General features: G+C 60.6%; 3 protein-coding genes across 4 annotated transcripts in view; 2 read left to right on the forward strand and 1 right to left on the reverse strand.

The window, feature by feature from the left end:
* CHLRE_14g613600v5 (uncharacterized protein) overlaps nt 1-2,777 on the forward strand; it is a 4,169-nt gene extending 1,392 nt beyond the window's left edge. For both annotated transcript variants that reach the window (XM_043070044.1, XM_043070045.1), the window contains exons 2-5: nt 421-591; nt 1,084-1,150; nt 1,658-1,695; nt 1,911-2,777. In XM_043070044.1, coding sequence (XP_042916717.1) covers nt 421-591; nt 1,084-1,150; nt 1,658-1,695; nt 1,911-2,036 — 402 coding nt within the window. In that variant the 3' untranslated portion in view covers nt 2,037-2,777. The remainder of the gene's footprint in view (nt 1-420; nt 592-1,083; nt 1,151-1,657; nt 1,696-1,910) is intronic.
* Nucleotides 2,778-2,858: 81 nt separating this feature from the next.
* On the forward strand, nt 2,859-7,813 carry CHLRE_14g613652v5 (uncharacterized protein). Its single transcript, XM_043070046.1, has 9 exons — nt 2,859-3,031; nt 3,196-3,488; nt 3,650-3,751; nt 3,930-4,081; nt 4,284-4,308; nt 4,486-4,712; nt 5,779-5,857; nt 6,046-6,256; nt 6,453-7,813. Exons 1-9 carry the CDS (start codon nt 2,935-2,937, stop codon nt 6,536-6,538), a joined length of 1,272 nt encoding a protein of 423 aa, XP_042916719.1. The 5' UTR covers nt 2,859-2,934; the 3' UTR covers nt 6,539-7,813.
* A 1,387-nt stretch (nt 7,814-9,200) lies between these two features.
* Nucleotides 9,201-15,928, reverse strand: CHLRE_14g613700v5 (uncharacterized protein). Its single transcript, XM_043070047.1, has 5 exons — nt 14,613-15,928; nt 14,082-14,399; nt 13,601-13,819; nt 13,293-13,365; nt 9,201-12,836 (listed from the first exon to the last, which is right to left on the reverse strand). Exons 1-5 carry the CDS (start codon nt 15,825-15,827, stop codon nt 10,912-10,914), a joined length of 3,750 nt encoding a protein of 1,249 aa, XP_042916720.1. The 5' UTR covers nt 15,828-15,928; the 3' UTR covers nt 9,201-10,911.
* Between the last annotated feature and the right edge of the window lie 78 nt (nt 15,929-16,006).

Below are 16,006 nucleotides of genomic sequence, written 5' to 3' on the forward strand. Positions count from 1 at the left end.
CAGGGCGGGGCGGTGCGGGAGGTGGAGGGGGCAGGGCGCGCGAGGCGGTGGGGGGCAGGCGGCCGCTGCTCTGGAGTTGAATAAATGGGAGGAGCTATGTGCCCGAGCTCAGCGCGGGGTACACGCACGTTGCGGGCGGGGCTGCTGCGAGCGCATGACACAATCCTGGGCGACGCAGCGTCGTGGCCTTCATCCTGCTTCATCGCGTAGGAGGCCGCCGTGCTCAACGGAGCTATCGCATTCTATCCCTTGCCTTACTCCCCCGTTCCTTACCCTCCCCTCTTCCCCCTGCCTCCCCTACTGCTGCCACTGTTCCTGGCTACGCCTTCACTTCTCAAACAATCATGAATGTACCCCCCCCCCCACACACACACCGCCCTGAACCTAAACCCTAAACCCCACCACCACCACCGCCTGCAGGAGTTCAAGGGCTGGCGGCTGCCGCCTCGCCGCCCCGCGCTGGGCGTGCAGATGACCGGCGACCGCGCCTTCACGCTCATCCCGGCGGACGCGCCGCTGCCCGCCGTGGGGCGGCAGGTGTTCACCACCGTGCACGACAACCAGGCCGAGATCTGCGTGCTGGTGCTGCGGGTGCGTGTGGGGTGTGTGTGGGCTGGGGGAGAGGGGGAAGCGGCGGGATGGGCGCGTGCGTGCGTGTGTGTAGGGTGAAGTGGGGTGGGGTGGGGTGGGGTGGGGTGGGTGGGGGGAGGGGAGAGCTGCGTGCTGGGGCCGCGGATATGAGTGGGGTGTGTGCTGGGCGAGAGGGGGGAGCGGCGGGATGTATGGGGCGGGATGGCGGCAGTGAGGCTGGAAGTGGGTGCGTGCTCTGTACTACCTGGTTCAGACTGCCCCTGGCCCTGGGTGACTGACAGATGTAAAGGGCGGTCAGGCGAGGGGCATGGGGGGGGGGGGCGGCGTGAGACAGTGCGGGAGCTGTGCGTGCGCGGGGTTTGGGTGATAGACCGACCGGTGAAGAGGTTTGACCAGGCACCGCTTGAGGCGGCAGGGCTCCGTTCCTTGCGTGGTCGCTTTGAGATTGAGAACCTTTCTTGCCTAACCTGAAACAATCAACTCGACTCGCAGGGTGACGCGCCAGTGGCCAGCCGCAATGCCGTCATTGGCCAGTTCGACTTAACTGGCCTGCCGCCGGGTACGTGTGTGGCATGAGGGAGAGGGAGGGAGGGAGGGAGGGAGGGAGGGAGAGAATAATAACACTTGGTAGTCGCGAAGCCACTAATGACTAGGGCTGACTCACCCCTAGGCACGCCCGACACAGCAGGGGAAAAGGCCCCAGTCCTGGTTAAGACAAAAGAGACACAGAGACGGAGGGAGGGAGCGAGCGAGCGAGCGAGCGAGCGAGCGAGCGAGCGAGCGAGCGAGCGAGGGAGGGAGGGAGGGAGGGAGGGAGGGAGGGAGGGAGGGAGGGAGGGAGGAAGGAAGGGAGGGAGGAAGCGAGCGAGCGAGCGAGCGAGGGAGGGAGGGAGGCCAAGGGAAAGCGCCGTGCGGACATGTCTGGGAGCCTGTACTGTTTGTGGGTGGCGCACGCGCACGGCAGCACTCGACTTTATTACCGGCGGTAATAGTAGCCTCCTTTTTGATTGGTCGCCCTGCCTCGCCCTCCCGCCCCATCACCATCATCACGCACGCCCACACACAGGCCCGCGCGGCTCAGCCCGCATCGAGGTCACGTTCCAGGTCAGTGCGGCGGCGGAGGGGAAGGCGGCGGCGGAGGTGGAGGCGGAGGCGGCGGTGGTGTTGACTTGCATGGACCGTAGGGCATGTGTGCAGTCCCACACCGGTAGTGTGTGCTGCCACGGCACTGCCCCTCATCCACACACTCTTTCCCTCCCTCATGCTTCCCCCTCCTCCCCTTCCCGCACACACACACACACACACAAACACACCCCCAGGTGGACCCCAACAACGTGCTGTCCGCCAACGCCACCGACCTGGACGCCGGCCGCCAGGAGCAGTGGCTGCGGCAGGGCTCCATGGTGGCCCGCATCGCGCACAGCGACGGCGTCACGCCCGCGTGAGCTAGCCAACCACACGCACGCACGTATGTATGGGGCGTGCGGTAGATAGGGGGCGGGGGTAGTGGCGGCTGCGACGCCAGGAGAATGAGCCCCAGGCGGAGTGATGGTGCTGCTGCGTACGTACGTAACACAGCGTGGTGAATAAAGCATGTAGCTGCACTTTATGAACGTCATAGTTAGATAGCATGCGGCGGCGGCGTGCGAAGCGGGGTGGCCGGCGGATGGGGCTGTCGGCTGCGCACTGCCCGCCGACAGAGTGCGCCCCAGACGCCTGCTGCGTAGACCACTGGGTGGGTGGGTACTCGATCGGGCACATCACATACGTTGAGTCCACAGTCGGAAACAAGCAGGTGGCGGGTCGTCGCCACATACATGCATGGTTGATTATAGCGGGCAGGGAGCGAGGGCCAGCAGGGCGCGATGGGACAGGGTACCAGTAGAAGGGCGCCATGGGATTGGCTTGGTGAGAAGTGCCCCGACAAGAGGCAGGCAAGAGCCGAGCGCAGGAGCAAGGAGCGTGCCTATGCAGGCACAATGTTCAGGATACGTTGTAAAGTCAGGTGCGGTGGAAAATCTAGACCACGGAGTAGACCACATGGCTGCCTAAACAAGCGAATCGGCACCACAACCTCGTTTGTCAGGCGGCGTAGTCATCACAGGCAGCAGTCCTAACACTTGGCTGCAAGCGTGTGAGGGGCGCTCCAGAGTATGTTCATGTATGTGCTGTAATCTGGCGCCCCAAAAATATGCAGCGTGCCCCTCAAACGAGACCAGGGTTTTCGGATACTTAGAAAGAGTGATGGACAATCGGCATATAAGCTACCAAAGCGGCAGCCCAGCGCATAAAAGTCATACAATATAAGACAACTTCCAGTCTGAAGCTCACCACTTGCTTAGGATGGGGCAATGCCTGGGACGCCCGAACGCGGGCGACGCCGCCGCGCAGCAGGCTTTCAGCGACGTGCGCAGCGGCGCGACGACAAGCAACACGGCCGGTGAGAGGGGACTCGTGATTTCAGCTGGAAACATGAAATGCTGCTGGTCGCGCGCGTGCGCAAGGGGCGACACTTGCTTGTGCAATGCGAATTCCTATGTTGCTCGCTCGCTCCTCCAAAAACTGGTGGCTGCTGGCGCACCCCTGCTGCTGCACATTATGCAGGAACAAGCGGCGCACCTAGCATGGCGACTGCCGGCACTGCCTACGCGACTCCGAACAGCAGGACCACGGGCATTCGGGCCACGGGCGGCGGCGGTGCCACGGAGCATCCCCGCTCACCAGCGGCAGCCACCAGCAGCCGCTCGACTCCGGCGGCGGCCACGCCAAGCATGTCAGCCATGAGCCCTCTGGACAGCAGCGTGGCCGCATCTACCGGTCATACCGGTCAGCGCCATCCCGCTGCTGCCAGTGACGCCCGCGGGTACCGCACGGCAAGCCAGTCACACACGCACGAGGTATGTACATGCTACAGTAGTCACTCACAAGAATGAGGGGCACACGCGGGCAAGTTTACAGTTGTCACTCACAAGAATGAGGGGCACACGCGGGCAGGTTTACCTTGTGTGTAACGGTGCGTGTTCATGTGTAGTTCGTCCATGCTGTTACTGCTACGCAGCGGCACGGCAAAAACCTGGGGCCGGATTTGGACGCTGTAGACGCTGCCGCCCCTTCCGCTCCTGCCGCCGCCCCCACCGCCCCCGCTGATGAGCCGGTAGCGGTAAGCCCTCTGATCGACTGGTGCATTCGGCTCGGCCAAGCAATGGGTTGGGGCTCGCTTGGCCTTCATGCCATTTGCATGCCACGTACGCGCGCGCCATGCGAAGCGTGTCGTGCCTTTCCTTACGTGGCCCATACTTCTGTATTTGCGTTGCGGCTCCTATCTACACGCACAACAGGAGGTGCGGGACTTGAAGGAGAAGCTGGCTGCCGCGGAGGGCTGGTGCAAAGAGATGCAGAAGCAGTTGGACGCAGCCCAGGCCTCCCACGCCGCCGAGACACGTCGGCAGCGGCTGGAGGCTGACCTGGCGCAAGCCCGCCGGGATGCACAGTGAGAAAAGCTAGCTGCTGGGCGAAGGCGGGGTCGAACCCACCTGTCAAGCATCATGTGGGGCCGGGGCACGCGTCATCACATGATTGGCTGTTGCTACTGCACTTCACTCAAAAGGTCGCGTCCGGACGGGAATTGTTCCTAATATACCGTAATAACCTGGCCGAACTGACGTTTCTTTATTTCCATGCACCATGCGCAGGGCTGCCCAGGACCAGGCAGCCGCGGTGAGCTCTTGGATTCGCGTGCATTCGGACGGCCGGGTTAGCCGGGCGTGTACATCCGGCAGGGTCTTGTGCGCCATGCATTTATTTACGTGTCTCGCATCGCCTGCCTGTCGTGCGCGTACGTGTCTTACTTTTCATACGTCGCGTAAATTTCGTTGCGCTATGCATTTTGTACAGGAGATGCGGGATTTGGAGGAGCAGCTGACAACCGCAACGCGCAAGCGCGATGAGATGCAGGAGCAGTTGAAGGCAGCCCAGGAGACCCGGCAGGCGCTGGAGGCCGGCCTACAGGCGGCTCAAGGCGACGTGGTGCAAGCACGTCAGCAGCTGAATCAGCAAACGCAGCAGCTGGAGCGGGTGGCCCGGGAGCGACAGCAGGCGCTCGCCCAAGCCCAACAAGCCCGGTAAGAGCGATGTGGTATGTAGTTGGGCTGCTGGCGTGCTACGGGACGCGCGCGGGGTCAACCTCATTTGTGGAGAATACTGTCATAGAGCCGGTAGAGGGCGTTTGCAGCCACGTGATTTAAAGCCCTCGGGATCTTGCTTGGTTAACGTATTGCCCCTTACAGGTGACCCGTTGTAATTTTATACAGTTTCGGCTCGTGGGGCTGTAGCGGCCACCTGGGCGGGCTTCTCCCCACGCGCTTCGGGCTGTGGGATGGTTTTGTAGTATAGATGAGTGCCCTAGGACGGCTGGTCAAAGATATCACGTATACGCCTGTACGGGCCAAGCTCCGGGGATGGGTGTGAATGGACGGGAAAATGAAAACTGTTGTAATTTTATACACCCTAGCAAACACCGGTGGGTCACGCTGCGTCGCCCGCCCGCCCGGCCACGCAACTGCCCCAACTAAACCTTCACCCCGGTGGCGCCGGGTGGTAACCTCCTAAGCCTACAGGGTGATTGGTGTGGGTTTTAGCCTTTTTTGCGCCATAGAACGCGACTGGTGCATTTTGGCGCATCTTGTTGCGTCTCCTTGTGACAGAAGGCCCGCACATCTTCCTTGATATAATCATTTACATTATGGAACTACTTTAGAGCCTTCATTGTGCTCTGCGAGCTCAGAACCGATTACATGCTCATGTCCGCCAGCATCCCGACAGCGAGTTTCCCAAAGGTTGTACTAACTCCTAAAGACGTGCATACAAACTCATATGTATATAATATAAGAATCATCAAGGCGACTAGTGCGTGCTATGCTTGCGTTGAGCTGACAAAGATGAACCCGGCGTGGAATCGTGTCAAAAATTACCCTGGGTGACCGGCATGGGTCTGAACCCAAATCTGACCCGACAGGCTCATAGGGTATGGCGTGGATATCTTAAGTCCAGGAGGACAGCCCCTAACTCCGAGAACCCAGTAAGAACGGGCGGCTGTATAAAATTACCCCCTGTATAAAATTACAACAGGTCACCTGCAAGTCTGATAAGATGTTACCGCAAATTACGTTGCTTTTTCCCCGCTTTCAGGGCTGCCCAGGAGCAGGCAGGCGCGGCACGGGACAATGCGGTCCACGAGGTGAACGACCTGCTCACCCTGGGAGTCATTGTGAGTACCGACCGTAGCGTCACAGCACGCGCATATGGATCTGTTGCTATCCTTGCCATTACGAGTGCGTGCGTGCATTTGGCATTTCATGTGCGCTAGCTAACTGGCCAGGGGCTGTGTCCCTACTGCTGGAAGGCCGGATTCGCACCATCCATGACAGTACGTTCAACGCTGCATGCGCCACGCAGGACCAGCCCAACCCGGAGTTGTTCAGGGGCCCTGTGCGCTTTGGCGCGGCGGCGCATGCGCGTCTGATGACCATGGTGCTTGCCAGGGGAGGTACCGGACAACGACTGGGCCCCGGCTGGGCCTTCAAGACCGACACTGGAGCTAAGCTCCACAAGGCGAAGTGCGGCAACCAGGAGTCATTCCACTGGTACCACTACTCGACGCTCACGGGTAAGCCGTGCGTGCGTGTTAGCCGCGTGTGCTGCTGTTTGATGTGGGCCATTGGTAAGGTAGTTGAGGCCAGAAGCCATGTATGTTAGGTCATGGAAACGGTTACGTTCTGGAGCTTTAACGGTTATGGTGAACCATATCTACATATTGATTGCTTACCGGTAACCTATGCTTTCCTACCTCCCGCTCATGACAGGTCGTAACAACACCGAAATGGAGCTGTGCGATAAACGGCATTGCCAATGGGCTTTCGAGCACGAGGAAGCGTACCTGGTGAACTGAGAGTTATCAAATCGCCAGTAGCGCACAGCAGGGGGTTGATGTCAGTATTCTGATTGTGTGTGCGTATGTGTGTGTGTGTGTGTGTGTGTGTGTGTGTGTGTGTGTGTGTGTGTGTGTGTGTGTGTGTGTGTGTGTGTGTGTGTGTGTGTGTGTGTGTGTGTGTGTGTGTGTGCGTGTGTGTGTGTGTGTGTGTGTGTGTGTGTGTGTGTGTGTGTTAGAAACAACAACAAAACGAAGCCCGCCCAAGCGGCGCCGGAGTTACTTACGGATACCTACCGAATACCGAGCGTCGTGTTGCCGCGTCGACCCCGGTAGTCATACTTACCCGCGAAAAGCCTGTAACCCTCTCGGGCGATCGACGAACGACCTGACCCCGAGTGGCACCCATATGCATTGTATGCGCCGCGCCCTGGGCGCGCTACAACGTTTACCCAGCACGCCTAAGTCCCATATTCCCGCCCGCTGGTCATAGTCGAGCTCACCTACGGGCGACAGAGGAAGCAAGGGCAAAGGGCGGCAGCGAGGAAGTGTCACGGGTGTGTGTGTGTGTGTGTGTGTGTGTGTGTGTGTGTGTGTGTGTGTGTGTGTGTGTGTGTGTGTGTGTGTGTGTGTGTGTGTGTGTGTGCGTGTGTGTGTGTGTGTGTGTGTGTGTGTGTGTGTGTGTGTGTGTGTGTATGGGGCAGGTTGGCGTAGTCCCGTGGTGTGCAGCGTATTCCCAGACCCCAGCATTCAACAAGTGGCTGGTCGAACGCAGGAGTTACTGTACCGACGCGTCGCTGGCTTGTTGGCAGGCTGATAGTTTGCTGACGCGCGTTCCTCACGCTCCGGGCGCCCGGCCAGGCGATAGCACGAGACACACATACACCGCAATGCCACACTCATGAAGCAGAGCAGCATCGCACCTGCAGGCAGGTGTCATGATCTGGCGGGTGACCGGACCGGGCACGGTTCGTGTCGGTCAGGCTGCCTTAGGCTTGCGTGTGTGTGTGAGTCGTGGGTTGAGGCCAGCTAATTTGGGGCTGTTGCGGACGTCATTAGATGACTTGCCGTCAGTGTCTGGAGGTGTAGCGAGCTGACAGCGTCAGCTAGTTTGGCATGGAGCGTACCCGGATGGGGCCAGTTGCGCTCCCGCGTGCCCCAGTTGAGCGTCGTCGCCAGCTTGGAACGGTCTTACTCGTTCCGAGCTCTCTGGTACCGTATCGCTTGCCAGTTAGCGATTTCACAAACGAGACAAGCACAAAGCGTTGTCATTATTGTCTGTAACACACCGAGGTTACCACTGGCGACCACTGGCGAACAGTGTCCACGGATCAGGGCTTGCATCTTCCAGGGGTAGGGCGTCAGGCCGCCGCCGCTGGCGAGAAGGGCCCTAACCACGTTCTCGCCCACGGCATCCAGGGGCCCCAAAATACCTAGTTTTTAGCGTTTGGGGGGGCTCCGCCCCAAACCTCCCCGGAAAGAGGTAGTAGGCGAGATTCGGGGGCTATATGCAGCCCCACGCGGCGGTTATGCACCCCGGGAACGGCCCAATCGTTCTCGCCTGAGGGCCTACAATGGGGGCAGTTTCTTGCCACTCCCCGAAGATGCAATCCCTGCCACCAGGGTTGCACTGTACTAGCCATTTTCTTATAATACGCGTATTAATACGCAGTACACAGCTTTCTAGTACAATACACCATAATTCACTTATAATACGCCGGCGAGCAAGGGTTAGTACGTGCTATAGTACGTCCCATGCAGCCTATGTCCGGTCCCATTGCAAATTTCGCTCTCCGTGTTCCTCCTTAGTATCCTTCCCTGTATCCTACTATACATGACCATACTCGAGGCCGTTACAGCTCGCTATGCTGTTGGAAACGCATACTTGTTATTAAATGTCGAGAAAAGAGCGGAGTGACAACTGCGCAGCCTGTTTTGCCTACTGTTTGGCCATCAAGTTTATCCATCCAGAGCTCCATTGCGCGTATCCAATAGGGCAGGCTCGGTTCGCGCATGGCATCGGCCATCGTGTCACTGATATCAGGCTTTTGGTTGTGAGCAACTACACACACAGAATCATATTATGCTTAAGACGTTGCCTATGTTGCGTCTATGTTGCCTCTCGCCACTGCACTGTGCCACCGACGCATTGACACGGCACGACCACCGGCCACCGGCACCCGCCGGCGACCCCCACACCCTCGCCCCCCGCCCCCCTGGCGTATTTTGCGCCGTACTGAGACCCAGGAGAGGCGTACTAGTACTCAGTACGTACTAGTACGTACTAACACGTACTGAGTACTGTGCAACCCTGCCTGCCACGGATGATTGCCAAAGATGACCGCAGCGAAACTTAATAGTGTGCAGCAAAGCAGTGGCCGGGCGACAGTAGTGAGACAGGCATGGGCAATGTGTGTTTAAGGAGCACAGGGGAAAGAACCCCGCAGCACTGTGTATGCGATGCGTTGCGCCGCTGACGGTATAATGTGTGTGTGTGTGGGGGGGGGCGGGTTCCCCGTGTGTGTGTGTGTGTGTGTGTGTGTGTGTGTGTGTGTGTGTGTGTGTGTGTGTGTGTGTGTGTGTGTGTGTGTGTGTGTGTGTGTGTGTGTGTGTGTGTGTGTGTGTGTGTGTGTGTGTGTGTGTGTGTATATGATGAGCGCGTGTGGAGGGAGTTGAAACACTTTGAAAACGGTAGTTGCTGCCACTCAAGCCACTCAGCGGCCTCGCACCTCTCCATCTCCATGTCTTGTGATCTAGATCTGAGGCCCAGACCTGATGTATTGCCCGACGCCGCTTTCACTTTCCAAGCAACGAGACCGGCAACACTGGAGCGGTACGGCTCAGGGGTTCCCCTGGTACGGCTCACATTTGATGCTCATTATGGTCGCGCACGTACGGCATCCTTGTGGCTGGGTGTGTAAATATCACACGACTTGCCAGCGAGTTACTCAGCAGGACCTCATCTCCGGGCGCGCGCAACCGTTGCAGTTGCAAAACACGCCACCCCACACCATGCACCCATGGTTCGTCTTAAAAGTATTCTCAATAACCCAAAAGGCAGTGTTGCGGCCAGCGTTGTAGGCTCCAGAAAGGCCACTACCCATCCATGCAACTTGAATCTACCAGCGCATGGCTGAGCCCCGAGCATTACAAGCACCGACATGATCACAGCAAGTCAGGACCTAGCCTGCGCCTATCATGCAAGCTGCCACAGCAGTTCAGTCGTCATGTCCAGGAACTCCGCCACAATGCTTCACTGCGCGTGCGGTGTGCACCCAGTAGCACGCACATTGCCGTCACGGGCTATCCGGGGAGTCGCAGCAGTCGATACGCCTAGCCTTGAAACACGGCATCTATCCAGCAATACACCCGGCACAGATGTCTGGTGAACCCTTCGCTGCTGCTGCCAAGCCCAGCACAACATAGCCCGCCCCATACTGCACACATTACATGGCCACATCACCAAGCATTGACGAGAGGTTCAACACACCCATCAACAGCCCATCTAGCCTACTGTGAGATGTCGCGGCAGTCCTGCGGTTACCAGCTATCCGCGCCGATCATTCATCAGGATACTGCATCGCTCATGCGCCTGCGTGCGCACCTTTGGTCCCTATCGCATACCGTACCTAATCCATATCACCACGCATGTAACTAATTATTTTGGCAGAAAACCCGGAACACCACGCACCTGAGGGGTGATGCGGGGTTCTGCACGAATTGTTTCGGATGGGGTGCGGGGTTCCCTTGTACACGCACACTTGGGACCACAAATCGCAGTTTACGGCTGCGTGGTTCTGTAAAGTTGCCACACCGTGGGGTGCGTGGTGCACAATAGAAGCCGGTTCAGGGGTGCGCGGTGTAAAATAATTGTACTTTAAACGTACGGTAAGTCATGCGCGCCTAGCACACAATCACCATCACAGGCTAGAGCAGCACTGCGCATGCTAAGTTCCTGAATAACCCTTTATTGACGTGCTTTACGAAACTAGTGCAAACGCAGACCAGAGCATAGCCCGCGCAACATAGCACATACAGCGCAGGCACTTGTATGAACACATAACTCAGCATTAACCCAAATTCACCCAGCAATCGCACGCGGTCTGCAATCACAGCCTAGTCTAGCCTTCCACCACCATATCTTGTGAGGCGTTGCAGCCGTTCACTCCAACCTGCCGCTCACAGCAGCTACCGTATCACCACATTTCAGTCGCTCGCATGTGCACCTTGTGCGCCCTGCGCATACGTGATGCGCAACCAGCACACAACCATCATCGCAGACTAGCGACGTAGCAATACGCATATTGAATATAATCTACCCAGACAAGGGAGCCAGACATGTAGCATGACATTCAGAAACACATTCGCCGCGCTGGTGAACCCGTCTCCACGCCTCAGCTGGCGGCGGTCTCCGCCGCCGCCGCTGCCGCCGCCGCCGCAGCGGTCGCCGCTCCGGACTTGGTGAGGTGCACGCAGTCCGCCTTGTGCCCCGCCTTCCAGTGCGTTGTTTGGCATTCGCTGCAGCAGTACCGCACACACCGGCAGCGCCCGCACAGCTTCAGGTCCAGCGCCGCCTCCGAACCGCTGCCGAAGCGCTCGCAGGCCGGGTTGCCGCACACGCGCAGCAGCGGCAACGGAGCCTCCACCCCACCAACCGCCAGCCGCCCCCGCAGCAGCATCCCGGCCGCCGCCACTGCGCCCGCGCCTGCCGCCGACTGCTGCTGTCGCTGCTGCTGCAGTGTTTCCTTCAGCAGGCCCCGCATAGTGAAGCCGTCCGGCCCGGGCTTCTCGACCTCCATGACCGTCGCCGCATCCTCCAGGCGAGACGCCGTGATGACGTGTGCGGCCAGGTTATTGGCAGTCAGATATAAATCACTGGGCGGCGCCGTATGACCAGACGTCAGCGCTGCCGCCGCCGACAGCGCCGCCGCCAGAGCGCTGGGCACGCCGCCACCGCCGCCATCACTACCGTCGGCGTCAGCTCCGGGGACCACCCACAGCTCCGGCAGGGAAGGGGCCGGGGAGGACGCCAACGCCGCCTCCCGCAGAAGCGCCGCCGCGCAGGCGCCGTAGGGCGGCAGCAGCCGGCACAGCGCCGGTAGCGCGCCCTGCAGCGGCGCCCGCAGGCAGCCCACACTGCTGCCGCTACTGCCGCCGCCGTTGCCGCCGCCGCTGCTGCTGCCGCTGCTGCTACTGCCGCTGTTGCTCGGCGGCGGCGCCAGCCAGATGTGCATCAGTGGCCCCAGCTCGATGTGGTTGCCTCCCGCCACACACACCTCCACAATGCCCATCGCCAGCTGCTGGCGCCCCTGCTGCAGCTGCAGGCTGTTGCTGCGCGCGTCCGGCCCCGCTTGCCCTGCCGCCAGCAGCGCGCACGCCGCCGCCAGCAGCCGTGGCGGCTGGCATGCGAGCAGCTGTGCCGCCGGCAGCTGCAGCGGAAACATGCCGCATCGCGCCCACTCCACCAGCACATCCCCCACCGCCTCGCCGGCACTCTTGCCCAGCGGCGAAACCACGTCCACGGTAGCCACGCCGCCGCTGCCGCCCCCGCCTGCCGCCGCCGGCGCGGCGCGCACCAGCGCCGCCGCCAGCGCGGCTGCGAGCGCGGCGGCGGCGCGCAGGGTGTACGACGCGGCCTCAATGGCCTCAGCCGTGATGTAGGCGGCGGCGGCGCGGGCGCTGGCAGCGCGGAAGCCGGGTGCGTCGGTGAGGTAGCGCGCCTGCAGCGCCGCCGCCGTGCCGGCCGCCACCAGCTGGTGCTGCAGGTCGGACCGGAACGCCGCCAGCCCGCCCGCCAGCACCAGCAGCGTCAGCGTGGCCATGTGCATTAGATCCTGGTCAGGCGCCGGGGCTGGGGAGGAGGCGGGAGAGGACGATACGCGCTCTAGCTGCCGGGTCAGGACGGCCGCGTGCTTGGAGGCCGTGACCAACAGCCCTAGGCGCGCCGTGGCCGACGCGCCGCCCACACTGCTTTTGTCGGCACTGCGCTTCGCGCCGGTGCTGCTACTGCCGCTGCTGGCGCTGGCTGCAGCACCTGCGGCGGTGGCGGCGTCTGCGCGCGGCGCCAGCAGTGGCAGTAGCTGGCCGCCCATCAGCGGCAGCGTCACCAGCATCACGAGGCGAGGTGAGGGCGCGCCGCCGGTCGGCGACAGGCCGTAAGCGGCCCCAGCGCCACCGGCGCCGCCAGCCCCTGCGGCCGCGCCCGCCGCGCCCAGTGACAGGCGTAGCACGCGGTCCAGCGAGAGGGCGGCGCCGCAGCGCCACAGCGCAGTCACCACTTTTGAGCGCAGGGCCGCGGCCATATGAGTGGCGTCCACGTCTGCACGTGTGTAGGGAAAACGCAAGGGGAGATGGCCCGTGTGATCATCATAAATGCTGTCAGGAAACATGGCAGTGCAACATGCACATGTCACGGTATGACACCTTTACACATTCAGCACCAGTGTCTATCGCATTGGGAAAGTCTGCACATGTGTGCGTATGATTATCACATTACATGATAGTGATCATCGGTGACAACGTAGGTGCAACATACATTCGGTATGAGTATGTAAGAATATGTTGGCGCTAGCGCCTACTCTACGTTACAACCCGCCATGCAGAAGCTGTCAGCAGCTTTGTGCTCTTCCGTGCTGGACCCATGCCCCGTTAGTTTCATATCACCACCAGGTTCAGGCAGCCACAGGGGATACAAGCAGTGACATGGCCACAAGGAGCAAGCGAGGGCACAGGCTGCATGCCACACGGCACAAAAGGCCCCCCCCCACACACACACCTGCGGCGGCCAGGGTGCTCAGCAGCGCTCCAAGCAGCTGTGCCAGGCCGCGCCAGCGGCAGCTGGGGTCCGCCTGCAAGTGTTGCACAAAGGCGGTTTACATGTGCGGTCTACACGACATTACAGGTTCTGTACTCGACAGACAGGGCTCCTGACCAGCGCGGCCCGAAGCAGTGCAACTGTTTATCATGCCCTAAACCAATGATGCCAGGACCCTACACCACCCTCTGGGCGCGACACCCCATTGCCACTTAAAACTTAATCAGCACCATGCTGCTGTGGTCATCAAATTCCCTCACCACCCTCACCTGTGCCTGCAGGTAGCTGCGATGCACACCACCTGGACCCATAGGCGCCCGCGCATCGCCTCCTGTTGCCAGCGCCTCTGACACAATGGCCAGTCCCCAGCCCACCGCCTCAATAGCATCCGGCAGCAGTGCCTGCCGGACCGCTGGCGTCAGCGCCGGCCCTGCCGCGCCCTTGCCCTCCAGGGCCTTGTCCACGGTGGCGAAAATGCTGATGAGCGGCTGTGGTAAAAGAAGCATCAAGGGCAGGCATCTGATGTGCCTAACAGCAGACAGTGGTGCAAACTGCATCCTAGGCAGCTCAGCCATTAGCTCTAAGCATAACTACTAGCACACAAGGCGGGACTCTGTATCCCACCTCAAAGTCACCAGTCAGCCCTGCCAAAAACCTATCACCATGCACGCTCCCCCTATGGGCTCACCAGTCCGTGCAAACCCGGTCCCCCCATCTGCCTGCCCCAATCACCATCAACTCAGAACTCACCTGTGTCATAGCTAGCTGCCATTGTGTCTGAGGCGAGTAGGCAAGTCGACCGCCTAGCCCACCCCGCCTGCCACCAGATCCATCACCCCTTGCCGCTGCACCACACAGCCGCCACACTGCCTCCCCCGCACGTGATGCCAGCCGCAGCCGCACTGCCAGGGGTGGCAGCTGCTTGTAACTGACTGCTGAACCCGCACCGCCGCTTGGATGTGCCGTACTGTTGCTGAGCACGTCCCAGCAGTACAGGGTGCTGTACAGCAGGCAGCAGTGGTCATCCTCCAGCCAGGGCGCTGAGTCGGTCACGTCCAGAGGGCCCACCTGTAGCAATAACAACATGCCCGGGGTGGATCTCAGAAGGCGAGAAGAAGCATGGGCTGGAAGCTGAAAAGGCAGACTGGCAGGATATGATGCTGTAGGTGGTTAGGTAGCTTCCTCTGCTGCCAAGAAAACTGCGGGCTCATCCAGGTAGCCCCCTTGAGCTTACTCTACGGTATCCTCCTAGCTCCATTGCTTACTGCTGCTCCCACTCACCACTCGTGGATCGCACAGCGTCAGCATGCCACGCCGGGCCTCCATGTCTGTCAGCCACAGCCCGCCACCAGTGCTTTTAACCCTACTGCCACCTCTGCCAGCACTGCTGCCACTGCCACCATTGCTGACATCGACGCCTCCGTGCACCACCAGCCGCTGCACCAGCGCCTTCTGCAGGCCCACCACGACTCCAGAGCCCAGCGACTCCTCCAGCTCCCAAATCAGCTTCTTAAGCTTCTTTGTGGCTGCCACCGTGCCTGTACCCTCCTTGCGCCCCACTGCCTCAGCTGCGCACCGCATGTCGGCCAGAGCTGCCATGACGCACATGGTTGCTGTGACGAAATCCTTTGCCGCCATATGCGCGTTGAAGGCAGCACGCGACGCTATCTCACGCTCCTCCCGGCGGGTCGGCTCCGGCTGTCGCATCACCGCAAGCGCCACGGCCATCGGCAGTGGCACCACTATCATGGCTGCCACGCCCTCGCCAGGAAGGCCCGGGCCTGGTGCCGCTGGCGTCGCAATTGTGTTCACCATGTCCTCGACCTGTTTAACGGCGGCAGCGAGGCCGCCTCCACCACGGCGGCCGCCTGCCAGCTCCTTGAGATCGGCAGCCTGCATTGCCAGGCGTTGCGCTGCGGTGCGGTAGTACTTGGCACCTGCCAGTGCATTTATGGAGCCCAGGTGCGTGGCGATGCCGGCGTTGCAGGTGCAGCCCTCGCCCTCATCGCAGCAGCCCCCGCCGCCGTTGAGGATCGCGAGCTTGGCGGGGTCGGACATAAAGTCACACACGCTGCTGAGCGCGGCCACAGTGCTGCGCACGCCGAGCATGAGCCCGCGGGCCAGGAAAGCGTCCATGAGCGCAAGCGCGCGCTGCTGCTGTGCTGGCGTGCCACACTGAGTGACGAGGTTCAGCGCGTAAGGCACGCTGTCCAACAGAATCAGAAGGTTACTGGCGTTGGACTTGATGAAGCCCAGCTGCCCAACCCGCTCCTGCAGGGTGTCGCCAGGGTAGTCGCCAACAACGCCGAGCCCGTACGCGCCAAGGCTGAGCATCTTTTCCTCCAAGAACTCCAGCACCTTGAGCTTCTCAATAGCTTCAATCCATGCTAGCATGACGGGCACGTTGCTGGGATCGCGCGACTGCGTGTCGAGCTCAACCCAAATTTCTTCCAAGGCGCTTGCTGACGACAGGTAGCGCTGGTACCGCATTTGCATCAGTGCTGGGGACTCGTTAACATCTCCGCCTTCAAACGAGGCGAGATAATCTCGCAACGTCGCCTCAATGCGGCCGCGTGGCGGCATTCTCAACGTGTTAGTTTATGATGTGCTGCGATGTAGTATTAGCGGATGTTGATACAATTGTCTATTGTGTTCCGGTGGCAGTTCTGCCGTCT

This window comes from Chlamydomonas reinhardtii, chromosome 14, assembly GCF_000002595.2.
Source record: "Chlamydomonas reinhardtii strain CC-503 cw92 mt+ chromosome 14, whole genome shotgun sequence".
Classification (NCBI taxonomy): Eukaryota; Viridiplantae; Chlorophyta; class Chlorophyceae; order Chlamydomonadales; family Chlamydomonadaceae; genus Chlamydomonas; species Chlamydomonas reinhardtii.